This window comes from Phaseolus vulgaris, chromosome 10, assembly GCF_051622355.1.
Source record: "Phaseolus vulgaris cultivar YP4 chromosome 10, ASM5162235v1, whole genome shotgun sequence".
Taxonomy (NCBI): domain Eukaryota; kingdom Viridiplantae; phylum Streptophyta; class Magnoliopsida; order Fabales; family Fabaceae; genus Phaseolus; species Phaseolus vulgaris.
This window is the reverse complement of record NC_143507.1, coordinates 42439205-42461583: the sequence shown is the minus strand read 5'-3', so window position 1 is coordinate 42461583 and position 22379 is coordinate 42439205. Positions and strand designations below refer to the sequence as shown.

The 22379-nt window shown below is 29.0% G+C and overlaps 3 protein-coding genes across 4 annotated transcripts; 2 read left to right on the top strand and 1 right to left on the bottom strand.

Annotated features, from left to right (window-relative positions):
* Positions 1-7149: 7149 nt before the first annotated feature.
* On the top strand, positions 7150-7770 carry LOC137818066 (germin-like protein 8-13). The gene has a single exon (XM_068621288.1). The coding sequence runs from the start codon at positions 7150-7152 to the stop codon at positions 7768-7770; it is 621 nt and encodes a 206-aa protein (XP_068477389.1).
* Positions 7771-13986: 6216 nt separating this feature from the next.
* Positions 13987-17690, bottom strand: MIA40 (Cox19-like CHCH family protein). Of its 2 annotated transcripts, none has more exons than XM_068622701.2 (4): positions 17426-17690; positions 17292-17323; positions 17079-17204; positions 13987-16507 (listed from the first exon to the last, which is right to left on the bottom strand). In XM_068622701.2, the coding sequence occupies exons 1-4, from the start codon at positions 17529-17531 to the stop codon at positions 16406-16408; spliced, it is 366 nt and encodes a 121-aa protein (XP_068478802.1). In that variant the 5' UTR covers positions 17532-17690; the 3' UTR covers positions 13987-16405. The 2 variants fall into 2 exon arrangements, with proteins under 2 accessions (XP_068478802.1, XP_068478801.1); XM_068622700.2 differs by having other exon boundaries at positions 13987-14394; positions 17426-17675.
* A 2512-nt stretch (positions 17691-20202) lies between these two features.
* LOC137819569 (GRAS family transcription factor) lies at positions 20203-22369 on the top strand. The gene has a single exon (XM_068623452.2). It carries the CDS (start codon positions 20479-20481, stop codon positions 22105-22107), a length of 1629 nt encoding a protein of 542 aa, XP_068479553.1. The 5' UTR covers positions 20203-20478; the 3' UTR covers positions 22108-22369.
* The last annotated feature ends 10 nt before the right edge of the window (positions 22370-22379 follow it).

Genomic DNA, 22379 nt, shown 5'->3' with positions numbered 1-22379 from the left:
CCACCTCACCAGTTAGTACGACGGCGACGATCATCAAGATCTCAAAGACATCACTATCATCTTCAGAATCTTGAAGAATTCTCTCTATATATTGTACTGTAATTTTCTTTGTGTTCACCGTGTCGCTTTCATTATTTCGATATTTTTCGCTCTTCAAATTCTGTGAGACCGTGATATTCTGAACCCTCACTCCCTTCACGGCTCCGCTGGTGACGGTCGTGTCCACGACGCAGTTGAGATAGTAGAAGACATTGTTTTTTCCGCCATAAAAGTGTGTAAATTTTCAAAGTCAATGAGTATTTATAAGTATAAAAAATATTTTATGATTTAAAAATACTATATTCGTTTTAAATTCAAAACTAAACATTTTCTACCACTCATCTTCACTTTTATCTCATCAAACACCTTTTTTGTTTTCTATTTTCATATGCAAAATTCAAAATATGAGAAGTCGTAATTTTCGTTCAAAACCACGAAACTAACCAATAAGTGTTGTTTTTTAATTATAAGGTAGAAGATGAAAATGCAATGTTTGAATTTACTTTTCTTTTTTATTCATTTATGCATGTCTTTGGCATTGTATGATGACAACATTGTTATTATTATTGTGCTTGCTGACACAAATAACATCATAATACACGAAAACAACCATTTAATCAAATTTATAACAAAACTATTAAAAAAAGAATAACATGGAAAAAATCGTACCAAATAAAAGTGCGCCGATGAAAGTGGGAGAGGTTAGTCTATGAGAAAGAAAGAGATTTGGGAAAAAAGGGGAGGCACGTTAGTATATGAGCGAAAAGAGTGAGAAAATGGATCGGGAGAGGGGAAGTGAGGGAGGGTTAAGAATAAGGGGGTGGTGGTGATGGAGGATATGGAGGAAAAGTGGTTGACGGTGATGGTAAAGGATTTGACTAAGTCTCTATGCGGGTCCAAGACAAATAAAAGAGAAACATATTTCATTATATTTTCTTATTTTTTATATAATATTTTTCATGATTAATGTTGATTAACAATTGAGGATGAATTTTTGGTTTATTGTTTAATGGTGTCACATATATTGTAATAATAAAAATAAAAAATGCAGATATACAGTCACGCACGAGAATGTGTTATTACTAGTTTATACTATATATAAAAGGATTCATCTCTTTAACTATGTTTTTTATAAATTATTTTTTAATTTTATTTTTATATTAATATTCATTTTATTTTAAACATTTCAGTTATTTTATTATTTTTCTGTGATATACAATAGTTTTTATAAGATTTTTTTTTAAAATTTTTTTTTTTTTAAACATTTTATTTTCTTTAAATTAATATTTGATGGTGAGTATTCTTCACAACACATTGAAGGAATGAAACGAAATAGAAAAGAACAGTAGTACATATAGAAGAGGATTGGGACGATGGCATGGAGAGAGAGTGAGAGATGAAGCAATTGAAATTGAAGGAAGCGAATTTGAGAGAAAGAGAGACATAATCGTATGTCCGAAAATGAGAAAGTAGTGTATGCATTGGATGAAAGTGCCTTCGAAGAACTGCAGAGGAAAAAAAACAACTACCACCACCACACTGATCAAACCATGGCACGCCAATAACCACATCAAATTTATTATTTTATTTTATTATTTTATAATTACTTTAAAAATAGTTATAACATTTTTGAAATGGTAAAATTAGAAAATGTTACTTAAACTAAAAATTAAGACAAAAATAGTTTTAAAGAAATTATTATAAAATTAAGAGCTTTTAATTATGTAACAATTTATTATTGAATTTTAATATATTTTATTTTTAATGTTAATCACGATTCATTTGATCTTGAATGATTATACATATAACTTTTGATTAATGATTATAATTTATAATTTATCTTCTGTTATGTTGGAATGAATATTTTTTAGTATAAGAAAATTTAAAATATATATTGATAGGTATATATATATCTTCCAAAAATATTCTAAACAAAAATCAAATATTTGCGAATTTATAATATATAACTATGTTGACTATGTTACAATAACAATATAGTACTAAATTTTTTTATTATCTTTAATATAAGTGTTTGAATAATAATTTTTTTTATTTAATTTTAGTATTAAATATAATTATCTATATCTATATAAAAAAAAGTAAGCAATAGTTAGTTACTCCGGATAGTTATTCAACTAAATATTTCTCTTTAAATTTCATTTTTCTTCTTTTCTTCTTCAATTGTTTAGAAAAATCACTTACGTCATCTAAAAACTTCTCTTACAACACCATTAAATAAATAAAACTTTCTCAATTCACGTTGGATATAAGAAGTGAAAGAGAAAAGAATAAATTTTAAGGTTCATGCACTTTTCTACGTAGGGTACTTTTGACAGTAACAATAAAACTAAAGAAAAGGAAAGTGTAAGTAAAATTTTAGGAAGTGTCAAAAGTAGAACCCAAAATTACAATTTGAAGCCCGTCAAAATTATTATCATTTACAAAATAATGATTTTAGAAAGCTGAAATAACAAAAATATAGACGTCTCCTATAATAATATTTTTGGTTTTTTAAATTATATTTTTTTTAAATAACTTTTAAAGTACTAGGTCGAATTTAAAAACTCTTCCTCTTCTTTCTTTTTTTTCCACTTTTTTTTTTCATTAAACTTTGTTAATGGGTTGAAATGCCTTCCACTGTTACTATATTCTATATTTTTTCTTCTTTTATAATATCGTTGAGTAAAGGTTATTTCGAGTTTTGAATTTTCATATATTGAGTATATGTATTGAGCCCTTTGTGGTTCACGAAATCTTATGTATAAGATTTTACCTTTTTATTCCATTAATAAAAAAATCATAAAATAAAAAATAATTTTAAAAATAAAAATAATTAATTATTATACTAATTAAATTAGATACTATTTAAAAAAATATTAGTTTTTATTATTAATAAACAATTTTTATTATTTAATTAGCGTCTAATTATTTAAATTTTAAATTTGGTAACTTGATTTAGGATAAATTTATTTTCCTTCAAATAAATTTTAGCTTTAATTCTTCAATTTTGTATATGATTTTTTAAAATAAAAAAATTATACTATATTAAAAAATAAATTGTAATTTTAATTTATAATATGAGATCTTAATTTATTTATATATTATGAAATATTTTTAATTCGTTGAGATTGGATTAAAAATAATTATTTAACACGTTGAAGCATGTCATAAATATTATTTTGTTATAAATTTTAATTATATAAATAAAATTGTGTGATATACTGAGAGTAAAATACTATATATTATGATACAAAAGTACATAAAACGTGGTGAAAAGCAATTCGGTAAAGTTAGGTATAAGATGGTAGATGAATTAAAAACGAAGAAGAGTGTGAAATAAATTAAGTAATAAAGTCTAAAATCTAGTAATCTACAAAAGTTATAAATGCTACCCTTTGGTACGTTTTGTTTGCCTCTAATGAAGATATCAATTATAAAATAAAATTACTGAGATATCTTATTTCGTCAGGAAAAAAAATTCCCATGGCTCAATCGATTATAATTAATTTAATTCCAATTTATGGTAAAAAATATATAATCAATTAACTTAATTTGTCAAACAAATTTAGTTATTTTATATAAATGATGAGATTGATAGAGTGAAGCCAAAACGATTAAGTTGAAAATGATAATAGTCTCGTGTTTTTAACTTGTGAACTTATTACTCTCTTTTATTCCACATTTTAGGTCAGTCAACTTTGGGTTCCGTTTAATTTATTAATTTGATGGTTTAAAGACGAGAGTGGTAACTCGTTTTTTTTTTATTTTTAAAATTAAACATTTATATATAGGGATTTTCTATTATAACTATTGTTGATTGTATACAAATTTATTATTATTTTATTTTTATATTAATATTTTATTTTGATTGTTTTCTAATTTTGTAATTATTTAAATTTAAAATTAAAAAAAGTTAATATTAAATTTGAAAAAAACTATTTGAGAGAGACATATTTTATATTTATTAGAAAAAAATAAGTGAAATAAAAATTTGAATGGAAATGTGGTTTTGATAGAGTTAGTGTGAGCAAAAGAGATTGAAACGGAAAAAAGAACAAAAATAAAAAAATAATGTAAATCACAAAAACTTATTTTCATTCTCGTCAATCTAAAGATATTTCATATTGAAAGAATGTCATTATCGTTTACTTTGTTTTGATGAATCAATACAGGTTGTATAAATTCTGATTGCTTAATTGTTAATGTTCTTCATTATTATTTTTTTACTCTGGTTTTTATTTTTGTACTGCAAGTGGAGGCGAAAGAGGAAGAAGATAGAGAAACAAAATATCCCAATCCGTTACTTGAATAAAGAACATTCACATTTTTGCATAGGTACAAATTTATCTTGATGCCATTGTTGATTTGGGCGTTGACGGGGAGGATGAATGCATTCTGAATACAACATTGTTATCGACAGAAAAGATAAAAGAGATTATATTTTTTAGGGTTTGTTACTGGATTTCAAATCTTATTCTTCTTATTTTTCTTTTTATTATTATATTCCTTTTTTTAATTTTATATTAATAACAAATCAAAATGATGTGATTTACAAATCTTGAGAATGAAAAAAATAATATAATTGCTTTGATATAATTATGTTCATTAGGTTATAAATTTGAATTTGTTTAAAAGAAACGAATATACATATAATATAATAATAATAAAAAAATACGAATACATAGATATTATTGTGCTTGTATTTCCGCTAGTTAAAATAAAATATTTTAATTCTTTTTTATATTATATTTTTTTAATGATGTAGTATAATATATACAAGTGACACTTATAAATTAAGTTTTAATTATTAATTATAATAAAGTAATTTATTATATAAAGATAATAATTATTTTAAAAATTATTTCATTAGAAATATTAATTAATTATCTAAAAATTTAAAAAATATTTACAATAAATTTGTAATTAAAAAAATTAAATACAACCAACTAATAGTTACCGTTGTTGGTGGTACTTAATTTATTTTTCACATCAAGTTTCCTTCTTTCTTAAGGTAATCTTATTTAAGACATAATTGTTTATTGAATTAGAACATTAACCAAAATTCAAACTTAATTCGTTACATAATAAAAAAACCATTAATTAATAGTATTTAATTTTTTTTATCAACTTAAAAAATATAATTAATTCAAAAATAATTGAATACAAATAAAATTAAGCATATATAATTTTCCCCACCAGTTTGAGTGATTTATATGGTTAGAAAAACGAATAAGATATAAATAAAAAATAAATAAAAGATGCGATCAATTACGTGATTAAAAAATTGTAAAAGAGTAACATAGAAAATAGATGTAAAAAGAAACTTAAATTAGAAACATACTCATGTACTTTCTACCACCAATATAATGCAGCCGTACAATAACAAATTTAACTTAAAAAAATTTCATTGATGTTTTTAATTTTAGTAAAATATTAATTGTTTTATTTGTCTTTTTTCCGAAATTAATTATTCTTCCGCCTAATATATTTATTAAAAAAAGTAAATTATTTCTATAAAGTTATTTCAAAGTGTAATATTTATTCGGAAAAAGATTGTTTGGCATCCTCAATAATAAAAAACATTCATTTACTCTTTATAATAATATAATAATATTTTAAATTAAAAAATAAAATAAATATAATTAAAATATCAATTCATTGAGTTATTAAATGAGTGCATTTACTATTTGGAGTACCAAGGTATCAGCAGCACTATATTACTATATTTATTGTTGTTATGTAAAAACATCTTGTGTTATATCTCTGATAATGACAGCAACCTAATATTTTTGTAAGCACAATATAAACAATAAATATTAAAATATTTATGTTATCTCAATAAACGTGTTATTTTTATAGACAAAAATAAAAATATCAATATAATTTATTTGAAAAGGGTAAAAACCCATCATTAATATTTTATTAAAAGTGAAATATAAGTTAATTTGGATTTGAAAAAAACTAAAACTATATAAAACTAAACCACAAGAAAATAAATGAACACACCAGAGCACCTAGTTAATTAGTTGTGTAGGATATGCGAAAAAAAAAATTCTAAATTTGTTATTAAGAAAGAAACATATATAAATGTAACTCTTAAATATTATTTTACGACTTAATTGTATTATTAATAAATATGTTTATATTTATCAAAATATAATAGAAAAATTATATTATAATTTTTAAGAGTAAAACTACATAATTTATTTCATAAATTTTTATAATAAAATATTTCAGAACTCTTTAAAAATATTAATAATTTTATAATATAAAAACAAATAAAACAATATTTGATTCAGATTTTATATTAAATAAGAAAAAGAATCAAATTGCCAATTACTTTAGTACTTTTTAATAAAAATTTCAACCAAAACAAAAATGACAATAGTTTTCGGTAGATATTTGGAAAACAATTAAGTATTAAATCAAATTCCCTTCAAACTAGTTCAAAGAACAAAATAAATAATATTTTAATACCATTAGAAAATAGCCATTTAATAATTCAATATGTTAATATTTTAACCAACTTTTTTTAACCATACATATATATAATTTTATTGAGTCCTATTAGATGGTTAATAGCTTTATATTTATTAGAAAGTGGACATCGATTTAGAGTATATCTAGCCGGTTTGATGGGATTGAGTTAAGTTTTAAGTCCACTTTGTAATATGATATTAGAGTCATTTAAAATTTATTCTAACGAATGTTTATTCGGTCACCCACTATTGGACTACCCAGAATATGTTATTTCACGCACGAACTGTCATGTTCGGCGTGAGGGGGCGTGGCACCTCATGGGTGAGGTTTGCATCTACTTATATACAATGAAATACTATAATCTCTAGTAACGTGGAATCACCAACAATATTACAACTATTTAAAAAAAATGACTAAAATGTAAAAGGATGAATAAATTTTGAAAGATGGTAAAGAGTTGACTTTTGATATTCATGTGTAAAAAAAAAAAAAGAGTTACATTCCATTTGATTTGATAGTTTCTTCAAAAACCCTTATCTTTGCTTGGTTATAAATATAGCTCATTAGCTAGCAAATCCAATGCCACATTCCCTCTTCATCTTCTAAACCCTAAACTCATCATAAGAGATCATGAATACCATTGTGATTCTTTTGCTGTGTGCTCTTGTTTCATCCACTTCCCATGCTGCTAATCTGCAAGAATTCTGCGTAGCAGACCTCAAGGGTCCAGATAGCCCTTCTGGGTATCAATGCAAGCCTGCTAACAGAGTAACAGCTCAAGACTTTAAGTGCACTTTAGGACCAGGCATTTCAATCCCAGACAACGTCAAAATATACCCTTGCACTGTTCGCCAGGTTCATTCTCTGAATGGTCTTGGCATTTCTGCAGGACGTGTGGAGATTGAGAAAGGTGGATCGTTTCCAGTGCACACACATGCTGCCAATGAAATACTAATCATGGTTAAAGGTGAAATGACCGTTGGAATCTTGACACCTACCAGAGCTTTTGTGAACAGAGTCAAAGAAGGAGAACTTGTAGTTATTCCAGATGCACTGCAGCATTATCTTGTGAATTCTGGTAACGAGAAAGCCGTTGCTTATGCCACTTATAGTAGCCCTAACCCTCGTATCGATTTTCTTTATCAAATATTATTTGCCAACAACGTCTCTACCGCCACCATTGCCCAAACCACCTTCCTTGAAGAACCCCAAGTGAGGAGGCTCAAGGCTCGTTTCGGTGGCACCAACTAGGATTCCCAACTTCTCATAATTATTCCTCTTCTGCACTGAACTTGTTTGTGTTTTTGCTTTTTACTTTTATCAGAAAAAAAATGAACTGAAGGAACAGTTATGTCTTCCTTCCAATAATCATCGTCATCAATAAACTCAGTTTCACTTTTCCCTTTTTTATGTCCAATTTTAATCTTAGTATTTAGATCTTATAAAGAAAAAATATCATTTCACACCCAAACATAAAATAATAAAATAAAAACCAACTTTTAAAAACCAAAATAATTAGTTGTAATAGAAACTATTTTAAAAATTAAAAAAAAATATTTCTAAATTAGTTTCTATTATTGTTAAATAGTTTTTAAATTAATATTTAATTAGCAACCAAGGTTTTAATTACCAATTATTTAGTTTCTAAATTTGGTCTCTAAAACCTTGGTCGCTAATTCGATACCAATTTAAAAATTATTTAACAATAATATAAATTAATTTAGAAACCAAAATTTTGTTTAGTTTTTAAATTGATCTCTAATTTAGTTACTATTTCAACTAATTATTTTTTATTTCTAAAAATTAATTTTTATTTAATGATTTTTTTATTTTTAAAAATTGGTTTCTATTTAATGATTTTTTTTAGTGAACATATTCTTTTTAAACATCATTTCAGTACTTTAACGTACACACTAAACAAACAAAATCATCATATACCAACCAAACAATAAAAATAATTAATCATTATATTAATTAAATTAGTTAAAAAATTATTAATATTTAAAATAATTTATATTATTAAGAAAAATCTCCTTGGCCATGTTTCTACCAAGTTCATTGCTCAAGGGCAAGGAAAACGTTACCTTGAACTTATTTATTTAACACTTTTACAAAATCAGACAATTGCTTATTATACTTAAGAAGTTATGTTATACGTTAAATAAATTTATTTAACTATATTTTACCTTTAGAACGCACGCACGTTATACATACTTATTTTTTATAAGTAAAAATTATGAAAATTAAATATTTTTGAACATATAAAGTATATTTTAAATTTATAATTAATATTTCTATAATGTTACTTTTAATTACTGTCAGATTTTTAAAAATGATTTAATTATAAGTAAAGGTTAAAATGATATATCAAAAGAGATAAACTAAAAAATAGATTTTAGTTTTAAAATTATATTTATCTTATTTCAAGATAAATTTGAGTTATACTTAATTCTTTCAACTTTATTTTGTCTTACATTCGTTTTAAAAAATATTTTCTTTTATCAAGTATGCATTAATAAGTGGGTCACTGGTATCAAGAATACTAAGTATTAACTAGAGTAACCTGATTAAATAATATGCTTACTAGAAACGAATGAATATAAAGACACTATATAAAGACTTTTTTTTTATTTCTATATATTACATATTATTTCCATAACTAACCTAAAGAGCATGAACTGTTAAAAAAGAACTATAACAAAAATAAAAGTCTTTGATTTAGTTAAAATTCGAATCTCTCTAATACATCACATGATACTTGTGAAAAATAAAGAATTTTTTAAAAACACAGTCAATTCTTCTTTCTTTCTTATTTTTCATTTTGTTTTGATTATTTGATAATTAAAAATTATTTTTAGTGTCAATTCATAGTGATTAAACTCATTGATTTTATGTTTTTATAAGATTTATGCAACAAAATATAACATAAATTTTCTCTACTTCTTTAATTCAGTAAGTTAACTATAAATAATATTAAATTAAGTTGAATGTCCTGTACATTTGAATAAAAAAAAATGGTTGGCACATTCTCCTCTAATTGCATTGAAGTTGTGGTGATGAAGGTTAGGCACCTCATGCTTGTTTCATAGATGACCATGACTTGCCTTATATTTGGCCATTATTGAAAATATCAATCCGTGAATGAAAATCATGAAATAGAAATCAATTTGTAGAAACTAAAATAATTAGTTGCAATAGTAACTAAATTAGAAACCATTTTAGAAACTAAAAAAAAAATTGATTTCTAAATTAGTTTCTATTATTGTTAAATAGTTTTTAAATTGGTATCTAATTAGCAACCAAGGTTTTTCTATCAAATTTATAAACTAAATAATTGATAACTAAAACCTTAGTTGCTAATTAGATACCAATTTAGAAACTATTTAACAATAATAGAAAATAATATAAACTAATTTAGAAACCAATTTTTTCTTTAGTTTTTAAAATGGTCTCTATTTTAGTTCCTATTATAACTATTTATTTTGGTCTATAAATATTGATTTCTATTTCATGATTTTCTTGTAGTGTGCTAAAAAAAAAAAAAAAAACAAAAGTAATCAAAACATAGATAGCCACTAAGAAAACAATGAGACTATTAAACCTAGAAATTTATTCATAACAAAAATAATACTTAGAGTAATAGAAATAAACAATTTTGTGTTTTTAAATCTTAAATGGGCATCGTGCAGAAATTAGGTCAAGCATTCAGTTTGTGTGCGTCAAATAATATATACTTGCGTTTATTTCTGTTTTTTTTCTATTTATTTATTTCGATGCATAGAGTATTTAATAATTTAATCGATTTCGTGTCCTTGGAATGTAAATCTAAACTTTTATTATATTTGTGCACTATCATGCTAATGTTAGTAATATGATATACACGGTGTATATAGATTTCTTACTGTATATATTTCCCTCGTATTTTTCTTTATTCATTTCCCTATTTAAAATGTAATATTTGCTATCTTAAATAATAAGAAAATAAAAATAGTTATTAAAGGACTTACATTATAGTAGCTTCTTGATAACTTTTTTATCTTCAACTTGTGAGCATTCCTTTGTACCATCAAAATCCATTCATCGTTAGCAATATAAACTTGTTTGTGTGTTTATGTCGTCCTTCCAACAATTCTTTTTGCTACGAGTATGAGCCATGATGAATATGAATCATGATATTTATTCTGCATATTTCTTCAATATGAGTCATGCTGTTTTTTTATTTTTTTTAAATTTTTTTTATTATAAATATTAATATTTTGTTGTAGGTGGTAAGTGGAGTAGGGTCAAAATATCATCACCCAGAGTTAAATATAACATTTCACTACAAGAAAATCATGAAATAGAAATCAATTTGTAGAAACCAAAATAATTAGTTACAATAGTAACTAAATTAGAGACAATTTTAGAAATTAAAAAGAAATTTGGTTTTTAAATTAATTTATATTATTGTTAAATAGTTTTTAAATTGGTATCTACTTAGCAACCAATGTTTTTGCTACCAAATTTAGAAACTAAATAATTGGTAGTTAAAAGCTTAGTTGCTAATTAGATACCAATTTAAAAACTATTTAACAATAATAGAAAATAATATAAACTAATTTAGAAACCAATTTTTTTTAGTTTCTAAAATGGTCTCTATTTTAGTTCCTATTGTAATTAATTATTTTGGTATCTAAAAATTGGTTTCTATTTTATGATTTTCTTGTAGTGTTGGTGACAATATGCCTCAAAAGATCTTACCCCTTTGATCTACTCATAAACACTAATGATATAGCAAATAAAATAATGGCAAAACAATAACAAACACTCCATTAAATGTTAAGAGTGACATGAGTGAGGAGTTCTCCACCATGTCTTAGTAACTGAGCATGATGAATCCCTTGACAGTGGCTAGCAGCATAACCAACAATGGTGTCTTAGCTTTCTTATACGCATGGCCAACCTGCATGCATAAAAAAATATGGACTTGCTCCTATCTATCTCCTTTCACCTGTGAAGGACGAACATTCTCACTCTCACTGCGTTCTTTGAGTAGCATTTGGCACGCTTCCTTCTTACGTTTTATGGTTTTTCTGTCCTTAACAGCAAATGTGTTCGGAACCTAATCTCACCATTAGGCATCAGGCATGATGGATGGTCTCATCACAAGAAGATAGAGAGTAATTTTAGTAGGAGTTTTGGGGAGAAAGGTGGCAAAGTAGAATCTCTAGCACGTCTTTTCTGGGATTCAGAATATCTTTCCCACAAGTATTGATGAAGATGGGAAGAGAACTATTTTCTGGTCCATATATCTGCTGCTTCCACTGAGTGCTTCATCAAGGACTTGAGTCAGCTTCAGCTAGAAACTGAAACAGAAAACCTGTGGAAAACAGAAGCAGAAGAATTAATTGCAGAGACAAAGGTCTGCATTAGCAATGAAGGAGAGGTGTAACTTTGCTCTTAATGATAGAGCTGGAGAGAAGTCATCATTCCCATATATTATAAATGAGGATCCAATCACATCAGCCATTAAAGCAAACTGAGAAAGGTGGACCAAAGCTCAAAGCAGGTAGCTGAAATCAATTTGGTGGTTCGTGATTTGGAACAAATGCATAAAAAGCTTCAGAAGGCAGAAGAGACAGCAAGGAGAAATGCTTGTTTAGACCAACTAAAGGCCATTGCTAACGAGGTGGAAAATTTCCTAGAGAGGTATAGAAATGAAGCTGAGCTCAGTGTTGATGAGATCAAAAAAAGCTATTGATCGTCTTCATAACATGATAAAAAATTGCAGTATTGAAAGACAGAAGTCAACCAAAGCAGTTGGATTGAAAAATGAAATACGAGATTTGGTCTCGAAATTGACCATAGGCAGTGATATTCTTTAAAATTCAACACTTTTCATCGTGGGGATGGTAGGTGTAGGGAAAACAACTCTCGCAAAGGCAATTTATTTCAGACAAGAACTGGGTGAAACTATGACTAACTGTGTTATGCCTATGTTTTGATGATCGTGGTCTTGATGCAAATTCAGTTGACGTGTTTAGCAAAAAAGGAATTCCCGTGTCACCTTGTCAGAATCAAAACTGTGAGATGGTCCTATGACAGAGTTGCAAAGCCTGCCCAAACTTAACTCATTGTGTTTCTACGCTGACTCTTCTACAGGGAGAAGCATGTTTTTGTGCCACATGAAGTTTTCCACAACTTCAAGTGCTAAGATATTCAAGCAGATGAAAAATGCTGATGGTATTGGTGAATTAATGTTTTAGTTATCTTGGAGCTTGATGCCTTTCCCAAGCATTCCAAACTTCAAAGTTTCAGAATAAGTTAACATTATGAAGGATGTCCATGCACTTCCTAAATTACCGCACTTAGATTTCTGTATTCTCAAAAAATTGCGTTGTTATCTTGGAACAGTGTTGATTCACATGGCTACTGCATTATAAACCATTCATGGAACAATTTCTGTTGATTACTGAATAATTGCATTGTTACTTTTGAAGTGTTAGCACGATTACCATCTTAAAGCAAACAAATCGTAGAAACAAATAAAGGTGTATCAGCTCTTCATTTGGAGTCGTAATCGTCTACTCTATTAAAATTCAAACATAGATAATACAAATACTCTTACTTTCTCACATTAAGGACAATCTCGCTTTAGCAGATATTTTTTCTCAATTATTTCTCACATTAAGGACAGTCTCACTTTTAGTAGATCTTCTATCAAAATAGTTGAGAGGTGTGCTGTTTCCCAGTGTTAATTTACATATTGATGAAATTATTAGAAAAATGGATAACTAACTATCTTGGACTTGTCTCTAAGGGAAATGATGGAAAATACATAGGATTATTAGCAGCAACTCAAAAGCCACACCTTTCAAGAGATCAAATGAAAAGGAGAGAGAAATTCAACTATTCAACTACGCCTTTCACATTCATAATGCTAGGAACCACTGTGACTTCCGTCTGGGATTACTTCATTGTTAAGAGATCCAAAACATCTAAGAGTAAGAGTCTAATTTAAAATTGAATAGTGGAGAAAATGTAAGTAATAAGGACTTGGATACTATGTGTTGTCAAAGTCTCACTCAATTGTGTACGATACTCAGCAGAGTATTTAGATACTTGGTTCTCTTCTTTTAATGGCTATCTTTCAAAAGTGAACTTCCCAATTAATTGAATGTTTATCAATTGATCATGTCTTAGAAAAAGTAACCAATGAAGGATACTGAGGAGTGAAGCTGAGACATCGACTCTTAAGTGTGTTCTTCTCCCTTCAAAACTAGAAAGTAAAAACATAAAAATAACATGCTACAGTGGTTAAAATTAATTAGATTTTATGACGCATAAAAAAATTCTTATGCATCTTCTCATCATTTGAATATTACTTATATTCCTCTTATTTTAACATTTAAACATAACTAAAGGAGGGATTAGTTTAAAATTTGGGTAGTTTGCATATAAAAGTATTTTCTAGAAACAGAAAGGGGCTTTCTTTTAAAGGTAGTTTTCTTTCATTATGCATTTGAGTGCATTCCCAAAACTTTGTAGAAAATAAATTGTATTTTTGTGGTATATAAGCAAGTGCACGAGATGAAGTGATTTGAGGAAGAGATAAATTAAGTCACTTTTCTAATCGGGCAACACTAATACAAATACAATGTTAAGTTAGCACAACCTTCTCCAAGTAGTTGCCCGAACGAGAGACCAACTTTTCCCTTAAAGACTGGATTTTGGACTTCCAGATTCCCTAGCCCATCTGGGAGAAAGTATTTCATATTCTAGGTCTGGTCCCAACTCATTGCTTTCTTCTTCGCCTAAAATGTCCTTAGAGAATGCATCTGGATTGGCCTTGATGCAGCTCTGCAGAGCAACAAAAGGATGTACACAGTCCGAGCCCTACATATTTGGAGCAAATTTATTCCAACCCATACAATAATACAGAAATCAAGATTTAAAAAATATAATACTTTAAATTTGCCCATATTGGTTGTTAATTGCTATTGCAAAGTATACGCGACCATTCATTAATACAGACTTCCACATTACCACTGAATTCTTAATCACAAAAAATTAAGTTGAAAGGGCACATGTAATCTTCCTAAAGAGGTTTTAAGGTGCAAGAGAGAGAATTTTAAGTCTAACACAACATCATACAACTAATTTATAAAATGAAATTTATACCTATTTACATATTATATAACATATTTCTAGATGATGTAGATTCCAACGCACCTCCCACGTTCGGTACTATTGTGTTTGGTATAAAAATAACTTGGTGAGTAACCGTCTTTCATGGATCTAAGATAGACTCTCATAATAACTTAAAAAGTGGATTTTAAATTTAACTCAACTTTACAAAACTAACTTACAAAGTTAGATTTACATTCACTTATATGTTGCAAAATGCATCGATTGTCTTGAGACATAGGTCAGGTAGGACAGATCATAATCAAATAGTGGCGTTTAGACTCCTGCGTTCTTAAGTAGAAAGAGTTGAGCTTTGACTATCAACTATAACTTTTGGCCTAGTGATAAACGTTTGATCCAACTATTGGTATCATAGCCAAATTATGAGTTTGATTCCCAATGAGACAATTGTTGAGAAGGAGATTGTTGCAGGTAGCATCAATTATCTCATGGTGTAGGTCATGTGGCCAAGTCACAATCGAAGAGTTTGATTCCTATGGGAACAATTACTAAAGGGGAGATTATTTCAAGATGCATCAATCATCCCATGGTAGAAGTCAGGTAGACCAAGTCATAATCAAATCATAGTGTTTGGGTTGGTACGCTTTTAATTAGAAAGAATTGTGCTCTAACTTTCAACTATAACTTTTGGCCTAAGAGTAAGTGTTTGATCCAACTTTATATACTATAATTTAATCATATGTCTACGTTAAGGCATAGACGAATTTAGTTATGATAAGATGCAAGTCTTGATCTAGAAGTCATGTCTAAGACACCCATGTTTTGATGATAACAAATAAACAATTTGGTACATCTAATTTATCTACCTAGTGTGAAACAGGTATTAGATGATGATCATCTTTCACTTCAATGCACACCAAGTAAAGGCTAAACGATGTTTCATATGCTTTGGATGAAGTTCCAACCACTAGACGCAAGTTCTATAAGATAAGACATAACTAGTAGCAGCGCAAGACACAAGTATTGCTAAGCTAACGCATGTACACAAGACCATACAGAGTCTTGAATAAGCACTAGACAAAGTGTGCAAGTCTAGAAGATTCTTATGAAAGCCTAAGACAGCAAACATACACTAGTGAAGAAGTGTTCAAGACATACATCAAGTAGAATTCGACATTGTTTACGAGTTATGAACGCAACTCACATCTCCATGATGTAGTATAATCTAATGACTACAAAGTTGACCAAGAACATCTTCCAAAGAGTCTGACATAAAGTATAATTTATTAATGGGTATATGCTCAATATGGTATTGTAAGCAGATGTAGATACCTTACACAAATAAAAAATGTGGCTTACATATCTCTTTGTACTACCATAGTAGTCATACCTTCTGAAAAAGCTCTAACACAAGATCCTCTAAAGTATGCAACCTGCAAAGCTAATTTCTAGACATCTATAAAAGAAAGTTTTCCCATGCAATAAAGGTGAAGAATCCAAAATACAAGAAGAGATTTTTGTGTGCATATGAAAAAATCAGAAAAAGCTTCTAAGTGCTTAGATATAGTTCATCTTCTAAACAACTTAGAGAGTGAATCTTCTTTGTATATCCTTCAGTGTTGTGAAATTATATCTCTAGAACAAGGAACTTTTATTTGATATCCACTGTTTTGAGTATGAACCTTATATGAAACAACTACTGTTGTATAGCCTGGAAATATTTTGTATACTTAACTTAGGAAGACTTTGTGTACTTGGTTTAGAAAGACTTTGTGTATGTGGCCTGGAAAGGCTTTGTATACTCCTCCTTAATCACAATGGGAGAGTAGCATGTAGCTTGAAGAGGTTTTGTACACTTAACCTGGAAAGGTGTTGTTTACTTAGATATATGCACTTGTAGTAAGCTAAAATTGGCAGTACAAATACTTGTAATGCTTAGTGGAACATGATGCAGTTTGCAAAGGATAATTGGAAGTAACTCAAGTTTGGAATGAACCACTATAAAATCTGTTTATTCATGTTGTTTTCTATTACCCATCAGCATTTGTTCTTGACTGTCTTTTCTAAAACATTTTGAATGTATTTTATAACAATCAGACGACCCCTTCAATGTCTAATGGCTGCCTTGGAAAAAGTTTTCTAAAGTATTTTCAAAGCTTTACTCAAACTTTCCTCTTTTCTGGAGCTAACGTTGTCTTTTACTCAAATCAATGTGAGATTTCCAACACTACAAATAGTTGAAAGAACACAACGATACAGTTCACAAATATAATACCAAACAGATTACGTGGGAAGTATATAGGCTGAAGTTGTGACCTACAAACAGCTAAATCAGTTCACTTCACTCTTGTAATTGTAGCTACATCTTGCTTCAGGAAACAAAGCTATGCTATGCAATCACTAATGAAAGCAAAGTATGAAGTAAGATATACCTTTTCTTCAGAGGTACTCTTGAGAAAACACAGAAATGCCTCTGAGAACTGAGAGCCACAGGAACCAGTTCGTAAATCAGCAATGCAGGGGCATTCGAGAGCTTTCTGAGCCATTGCCTCAACAGACTGAAAATTCCAAATTTTTAAATTTTTTTCATTCATTCACTCGATTTCCAAGTTGAAAGCAAAATACCGAAGCAATTCAGGGCAAACCTCAGTTTGTTGACTTCCATATTCTGCAGCTTCTGCAATAATAAAAAAAAAACGACACAAACTGAGATTTCGTTTCAGCCACACATTTACACAAACACGTGAAGTACGTGAGAAATGAAATATGGAAAAATAACCTGCGATCGCGGATTTCAAGGAAGTGGGTTTGGAGGTGTCGGTAGTGGTGGTGGTGGTGGTGGTTTGAGTCTCCGCCGCAGCTTCTGCGCTTTCAATTTGACCCATTCTGAATCCTGATTTCTGAGTGCTCAATTCTGAAGCTCTTTGGTTTTGTGGTTCATTGAAAATTCAAAACTCTGACAATTCTGAATTAGTATCTCCTCCTCTCACGGAAAGTAGTGTTTCTTCTATGATGTTGCACTTATATAAACGTGATTAATAAACGTGATTAATGATCTTTACTAATCAGTTATAATCTTAAATAATCAATATAATAGTATAAAATTTAGGGATTAATAATTTGTCATGAATTATAAAGCATAAGTATTTTATTTTTTTACATGCAGAAAACTAAATCAGAATTTTGGGTCTTTTAATAGCTAAATTACCATTTATTTATCAAATTAATCATTTCCCTAATCAACAAGTAAAATTGTGTAAAGGAATGGGAAGCAATGTACAATTTAGAGAAATCTTTAAAAAAGTTTTTTTTTTTCTAAAACATGTTATACGTACTTTATTTAAGGTAAATAGTTTCATTTTAACAAATATTAATATATTTTATTTTATTAAAATATAATAAAAAATAAATATAAAAACTTTAACTTTGTTAAATTTGTTTAAACTTTGCTGATGGTTGAAATAATTGAACATATGTTGATTTCTATAATTGTTATGTATACTTATTAAGAAAAAAAATGTAATTAATGTTGAAGAAACCAAGAAATATTTTAAATTTATAAAATGAAAAAGAAAAGATGTAAAAAAATTAGTATTAATATACAATAATATTAAAATAAAGTAGTGAGTTTTTTAAAGTATAAGAAACTCTCTTTAAAAATAATTGCATATTAGTATTATTTTTTAAAAATAAACATATGTGACAATTTATAAAGATTAAACACGTGAACTCAATCCTTCAACCAAGTTAAAACAAAATTAATGAACTTAAAAAATTGTACTAATATTATTTGTTTTCTTTTAATATGTCAACATTTATCATACTATATATATTTAAATTTTATATTACTTTAATATTTATTTGTATATTTATCTTATAATCCTAACTCTTACTAATTTTAATGTATTTATTAAATTGTCCAATTTTGACATAAAGTATTATTTTGCTGACTATTTCATTCCAATCCTGAAACTAAAGTTCATCCTTATCTTATTCACATCCTTACATCTTACTGAAGAACGAGTATATCTGTATTAGTATAATTCGTATAATTCAATAATTTTTTTTATAAAAATTAAAAACATAAGTATGATATTATAAAGTAATTCATGTCAGAAGCATATACCGTTTCTTTTCTTCAATATTAAATATAAAAAGAATTATAATTATATAAATATAAAAAAGCATCAAGATTAAATAATTATAAAGAAGAATAAAAAATATTAAATATATAACAAGCCAGAGGATTTATTTGGCACCCTGATGACAAGGATTTGTCTTACTGTAACATTTTGAAATGGAGACTTTGTTTTTATTTAGGATCTTACTTTTAACACGCCATCACCTTCTTATTATTTAACTCGAAGAATATTTAATACTTTTTGGCGACCAAACTACACTCAGAGATGGACATCAAATGTTTTATGCCTTTATATTATTTTTATAACATACATCAGATATATTCAAATTAATATAAGGGATAAATATAAAATAATTTACACTTTCAAACTTTAAAAGAGACTCATAATTTTATTTACTATATAAAATGAAGTATTATGATCTATGTAGTACAGATACACGGATAACATAACACTGATAAGGATATGGAGATACGTATAATCTCTAAAATGTAAGAAACGAAGACACGAATTTATATATTATATAATTATGAATTATATAAATTGACAATAAATATTTATGTGTAAAAATATATTTCAGATTTTTTTGGGAGCAGGAAAATGATTTTCATTACTGGTTCAAAATAAATTTATTTCTTATTTCTATAATCATAATAAAAATTTAACAATAAATTTGAGTTTTTAGAAAATTATTGTATTTATCATTTTTAAAATTGTGTTAAAATCATACAAGAATTTTCAGAAATCCAACCAATATTTTTTAAATTGAACACTTCACCGATAAGTGTCATACGAATGTCATACGAGTGTCGACACCGTATGTCTTCTGACACAAATACACCCATTTAAGATAAGTGTTCGAAATACACCCATTTAAGAGTGTTCGAGCCTCATAGTTTATGATACATTTCTATGTGCAGAATACTAATACTTTTCATATTTTTTTGTAGATAAAGAATTTTCACAAAACCTTTTTTAGTTTAATATTGATAATAATCTCAAAGCAGTGATGTTCCAATTAATGAAACAGAAGCAGAATTGGAGAAAATTGACATATGCAGAGTTTTAACAAGATGAAACTGAACATTTTCCTTTGCATCTTATCAATGGGAGATAGTGAGTGAATGATTAACAAAGAACAACTACTCTTGGAGAAGATGATTAAAAAAGGAAAACAAATAACAACAAAATACAGCACAAAAAGTTGCTAAGGCCTTGCCAGATACAAACTTTTCAGGAAATTTCAATTTAGTCAAACAGTATGTGCCGGCCAGAGTTTTGGAGTAACGTATCACATTCCTCAAACTCATTGAAATTCCTTTATTAATCTTAAACAGTGTGCAGATTTCAATTGCCAATATAATACAAAGGAACAAGTTAACCACCCAACATAAACAAGAGACATTATCGTCTCCTAGTTGCCTATGCAACCAATATTAAACCTCAATAAAACATCACATCCTCCAAACGAACAGCACACAAACAATTAGAAAATTCCCTCATTTGTCACTACTAGGAAGCATCACTACACCATGCCTTATTTTAAAATTCTTTGGGAAAAACTTGTGAAACTTTATGGTTGATATGTCCTATACCCTCTTGCTCCCCTTATAGTCAATGATCCAAGGCTACTAAGCTTTCCAAACCCTTTTCAATCTTTGCTCAGTATCTCACAACATCCCTTTCCATTACAATGATCATGGAACCAAATCCAACATCAGATCATAGTCTGGACTGGTTTGAAGGTTCTGTTTCTTTCTTTCCACTTCCACCATTCTTAGACGATCCATATAACTCTAGTGACATCCAAGAGTATCAGCTGTGGGATCAAGACATAAGCAGCCAGTATCAAACTGATGCTAATATCAGCTCCCCTAATGTCACCAACATTGCTACTAGCATACCACCCCCAGAGCCTTGTGGCTCTAACAACCTTAAACTCTCTGATTTGCCCAAGAAAAGAAGTTCCACTGATGATTCAAGTCTCAGACCACCACAAAGCCACAAGCACAAGAAAATCAAGAGCAAACCAATGAATAATGAAGCAGATAGTGGAGAAGCAGAAGGGACAACAACAGTTAGAAAAGCTGGTGGGAACAAGAAAGGTGCTGCTAAGGGTGTGGCAAATAACTGCAACAACAAGGAAGGAAGGTGGGCTGAACAGTTGCTCAACCCTTGTGCTGCAGCCATAACTGGTGGAAATCTGACCCGTGTGCAACATCTCTTGTATGTTCTCCATGAGTTAGCATCACCTACGGGTGATGCTAACCACAGGCTTGCAGCACATGGTCTTAAAGCACTCACACACCACTTATCATCTTCTCTAGCATCTACCTCTTCAGGGTCCCATACTTTTGCATCTACTGAGCCACGGTTCTTCCAAAAGACACTACTCAAGTTCTATGAGGTTAGCCCTTGGTTTTCTTTTCCGAACAACATAGCAAATGCTTCCATCCTTCAGGTTCTTGGGGAAGACAATGACAATTCACGCACCCTTCACATCCTTGACATTGGAGCCTCTCATGGCATGCAATGGCCAACATTTCTAGAGGCCTTGAGTCGAAGACCTGGTGGACCTCCCCCACTGGTTCGCCTCACTGTGGTCACTGCTTCTTCCACTGAAATTGACACCCCATTTTCTATTGGTCCTGCTGGTGACAACTTCCCATCTAGACTCCTTGGTTTTGCTCAGTTAATGAACGTTAATTTGCAGATTAAAAGGCTAGATAATTGTCCATTACATACACTGAGTGCTCAAAGTGTTGACACCTCCCCGGATGAAATCTTTGTTGTGTGTGCACAGTTTAGGCTGCATCAGTTAAGTCACAATACCAGTGACGAAAAGAGTGAGTTTCTGAAAGTTCTGAGAAACATGGAGCCCAAAGGGGTGATACTAAGTGACAACAACATGGAATGTTGTTGCAATTGTTGTGGGGATTTTGCCACCGGATTCTCTCGAAGGGTGGAGTACTTGTGGAGGTTTTTGGACTCAACAAGCTCAGCCTTCAAGGGTCGTGACAATGATGAAAGGAAAGTGATGGAAGGTGAGGCGGCAAAGGCATTGATAAACCAACGAGAGATGAATGAAGGGAAGGAAAAATGGTGTGAGAGAATGAAAGAAGCCGGGTTTGTGGGAGAAGTACTTGGTGAGGATGCAATAGATGGAGGTAGAGCTTTGCTGAGAAAGTATGATAGTAATTGGGAGATGAAACTCGAAGGTGACAATAGAAGTGTAGGACTGTGGTGGAAGGGGCAACCTGTTTCTTTCTGTTCCTTGTGGAAGCTGGATGGGAATGATCAGAGCTCAACATTCACATCATGAGGAATCATGACTTGGAAGAATTCAATACAAGTTTATATCAAACAGGTTCTGTTCTAGTGAGGAAAACATTTTCCACTGCTTGTTAACAGTAAACAAGTATGGGAGGGGGGAAATTCTTCCACTGCCAATTTTCTCCACCATGTAAAATTCTTGATTATATATAACATTTTGTAACACGAAGAAGGATGCAAATTATTTCTTTGGTTATGTGCTTTGTAATGACTGGTAACTGTTAAGAAGATAGTGCTGTTTCAGAGTTTAGCATCTGTTGT

Coding starts and splice junctions, on each gene's coding strand:
- LOC137819569 (XM_068623452.2), top strand. CDS start 20,479: ATGATCATGGAACCAAATCCAACATCAGATCATAGTCTGGACTGGTTT.
- MIA40 (XM_068622700.2), bottom strand. CDS start 17,531: ATGGGTCAAATTGAAAGCGCAGAAGCTGCGGCGGAGACTCAAACCACC. Junction 17,324..17,425: donor CTTGAAATCCGCGATCGCAG/GTTATTTTTCCA, acceptor TTATTATTGCAG/AAGCTGCAGAATATGGAAGT. Junction 14,395..17,078: donor AGAGTACCTCTGAAGAAAAG/GTATATCTTACT, acceptor CCAAATATGTAG/GGCTCGGACTGTGTACATCC.
- LOC137818066 (XM_068621288.1), top strand. CDS start 7,150: ATGAATACCATTGTGATTCTTTTGCTGTGTGCTCTTGTTTCATCCACT.